Genomic DNA, 2,359 nt, shown 5'->3' with positions numbered 1-2,359 from the left:
AGGAGGATTCTTCTCTGTCCCAGTTTGATTCTACCACTTGTCCAAATAAAATCATGAATATTTTGGTCTGGAATTATAGGGGTGCAATGAAGCTCGAGTTCAGGAAGACTGTTATGGATCTTGTTGATTGGGACGCTCCCATTCTCATGGTTATTACCGAGACGAGGTTGTCTGGAGCAACAGAAACTGAAATTATAGAGGGTTTACCTTTTAATGGCTGTGCAGTTGTAGACACTATTGGATTTGCTGGAGGCATTTGGATGCTCTGGAGATCTGACCGGGTCTAGGTGGATGTTCTGGCAGCAACGGAGCAGGAAATCCACACTCTCATTCGGGTAAGATCTCAACCTTTAAATTGGTTAATTAGTGCCATTTATGCTAGCCCTAGATTTGCTGAGAGATGTGTGCTATGGGATAATTTAAAAATTCCTGCTTCCTTGCATAATTTGCCTTGGGCTATCATGGGGGATTTTAACGAAGTGATTGCAAAAGAAGGAAAGTCTGGGGGTAATCCCATTAGTCAGAGAAGGGTTAATGCCATTCTGGATTGCATGGATACATGTCAGATGATGGATTTGGGTTTCTTCGGTCCCAAATTTACTTGGTCGAATAAAAGAGAGATTGGGAATTTGATTCAGTGCAGGTTGGATAGGTGTTGGGTAAATCCGGATTGGAGGGCCTATTACACTAAAGCAAATGTCACTCACTTGGCCATGATTAATTCGGATCATTGCCCCTTACTTCTCAACCTTAACCCAAACACTGGGCAAGGTTCAAATAGGCCTTTTAGATTCCAGTCTGTGTGGTTGAGTCATAAGGATTTTCCGGCTATGGTTCGTGGAGCTTAGGCAGGAATGGATGATAACTTGGAGGTTGCTATTGCTAGATTCACTAATCAAGCTCAGAAATGGAATAAATAAATTTTTGGCAATGTGTTCTTAAGGAAAAAAAAGATCCTTAACCGTCTTTTGGGGATTTAAAAAGCCCTTGCCAATTGTCCCAACTCCTTCCTCATTAACCTCCAAGATCAAGTTACTGAGGAATACAACCAAATCCTTCTTATTGAGGAGAAAATTTGGGCCACGAAATCAAGAACCAACTGGATTATTTTTGGAGAAAGGAACACAGCTTTCTTCCATCAGTCTACTCTTGCTAGAAGAAGCAGAAATGGGATAACCAATATCCAAGATGCAAATGGAAATTGGGTGCACAATTTGGATGGAGTTAAAGAAGTTATCTTAACTCATTTCCAAAAGCTTTACTAGTCTGAACAACGCTATTGGCCCCATGACCATCCTTGGAGTTTTGATTGGTGTGCTAGTCTAAATGAACAAGAGGCCAATTCTTTAGTGCATATTCCTTCCAATGGGGAAATATGGTGTGCTCTTAAGTCTATGAAGCCCTATAAAGCTCCTGGCGTTGATGGCCTACATGCAGGTTTCTTCCAGAGGTTTTGGCTCCTGGTTGGTGAATCAATTAAAAAGATGATAAGGGACATTTTTGAAACCTATGAGATGCCTGCCTTCTTAAACTAGACCCTTATTGTTCTCATACCCAAGCAATTAGGTCCTGAAATTGTGGATCACTTTAGACCCATCAGTTTATGCAATACGGTATATAAAATCGTTTCAAAAATCTTGGTGCAAAGACTTAGACCTCTCCTGCCCTCCCTTGTTTTGCCTATGCAAGCTACTTTCCTTGAAGGGAGAAGAAGTTCAGATAATGTGATTATAGCACAAAAGCTCATATATTCCCTTAAGGGTAGAAAAGGGAAAGATTGGTACATGATCATCAAAATAGACCTTGAGAAGGCTTATGATCACCTTGAATGGAGTTTCATCAAAATGGTCCTCGAGCACTTTGGTCTGCCTGAAAATTTTGTCAAATTGATAATGAGTTGTGTCTCATCAACTACCACTTTTATCTTGATCAACGGTAGCAAGATGGATTCCTTCCAGTCCTCACGTGGAATAAGGCAAGGTGGCCCCTTATCGCCCTATTCATTTATTTTATGCATGGAGATTTTGGGGGCTCAGATATCAAGTATGTGTGAGCAAAAGAGGTGGGATTCAATCAAGGCATCAAGGAATGGCCCTAGCTTCTCCCACATCTTCTTTGCTGATGATTTGTTACTATTTGCAAAGGCAAACTCTAAAAACTGTGAGGCAATTATAGATGTGCTAGATCACTTTTGTAACCTTGCGGGGCAGAAGGTTAATAAAGCTAAATCTCGCATTTTGTGCTCCCCTAATGTTTGCTAGGAGAAGAAGAAGGAGACTGTGTCACAAGATGGGGATTTATGAAACCTCGGACTTGGGTAGATATTTGGGTTTTCCCCTCTTACAGCAAGGAAGAAATG

General features: G+C 41.1%; 1 protein-coding gene across 1 annotated transcript; it reads left to right on the top strand.

The window, feature by feature from the left end:
• The first annotated feature begins 461 nt into the window (after nt 1-461).
• Nucleotides 462-848, top strand: LOC126722003 (uncharacterized). The gene has a single exon (XM_050425145.1). It carries the CDS (start codon nt 462-464, stop codon nt 846-848), a length of 387 nt encoding a protein of 128 aa, XP_050281102.1.
• Nucleotides 849-2,359: the final 1,511 nt, after the last annotated feature.

This window comes from Quercus robur, chromosome 4 (assembly GCF_932294415.1).
Source record: "Quercus robur chromosome 4, dhQueRobu3.1, whole genome shotgun sequence".
Classification (NCBI taxonomy): domain Eukaryota; kingdom Viridiplantae; phylum Streptophyta; class Magnoliopsida; order Fagales; family Fagaceae; genus Quercus; species Quercus robur.
The sequence above is the reverse complement of the archived record's forward strand: the minus strand, read 5'-3'. Positions and strand labels throughout refer to the sequence as shown.

Bases quoted from the DNA above. Each gene is read 5' to 3' on its own strand.
- LOC126722003 (XM_050425145.1), top strand. From the start codon at position 462: ATGGGGGATTTTAACGAAGTGATTGCAAAAGAAGGAAAGTCTGGGGGT.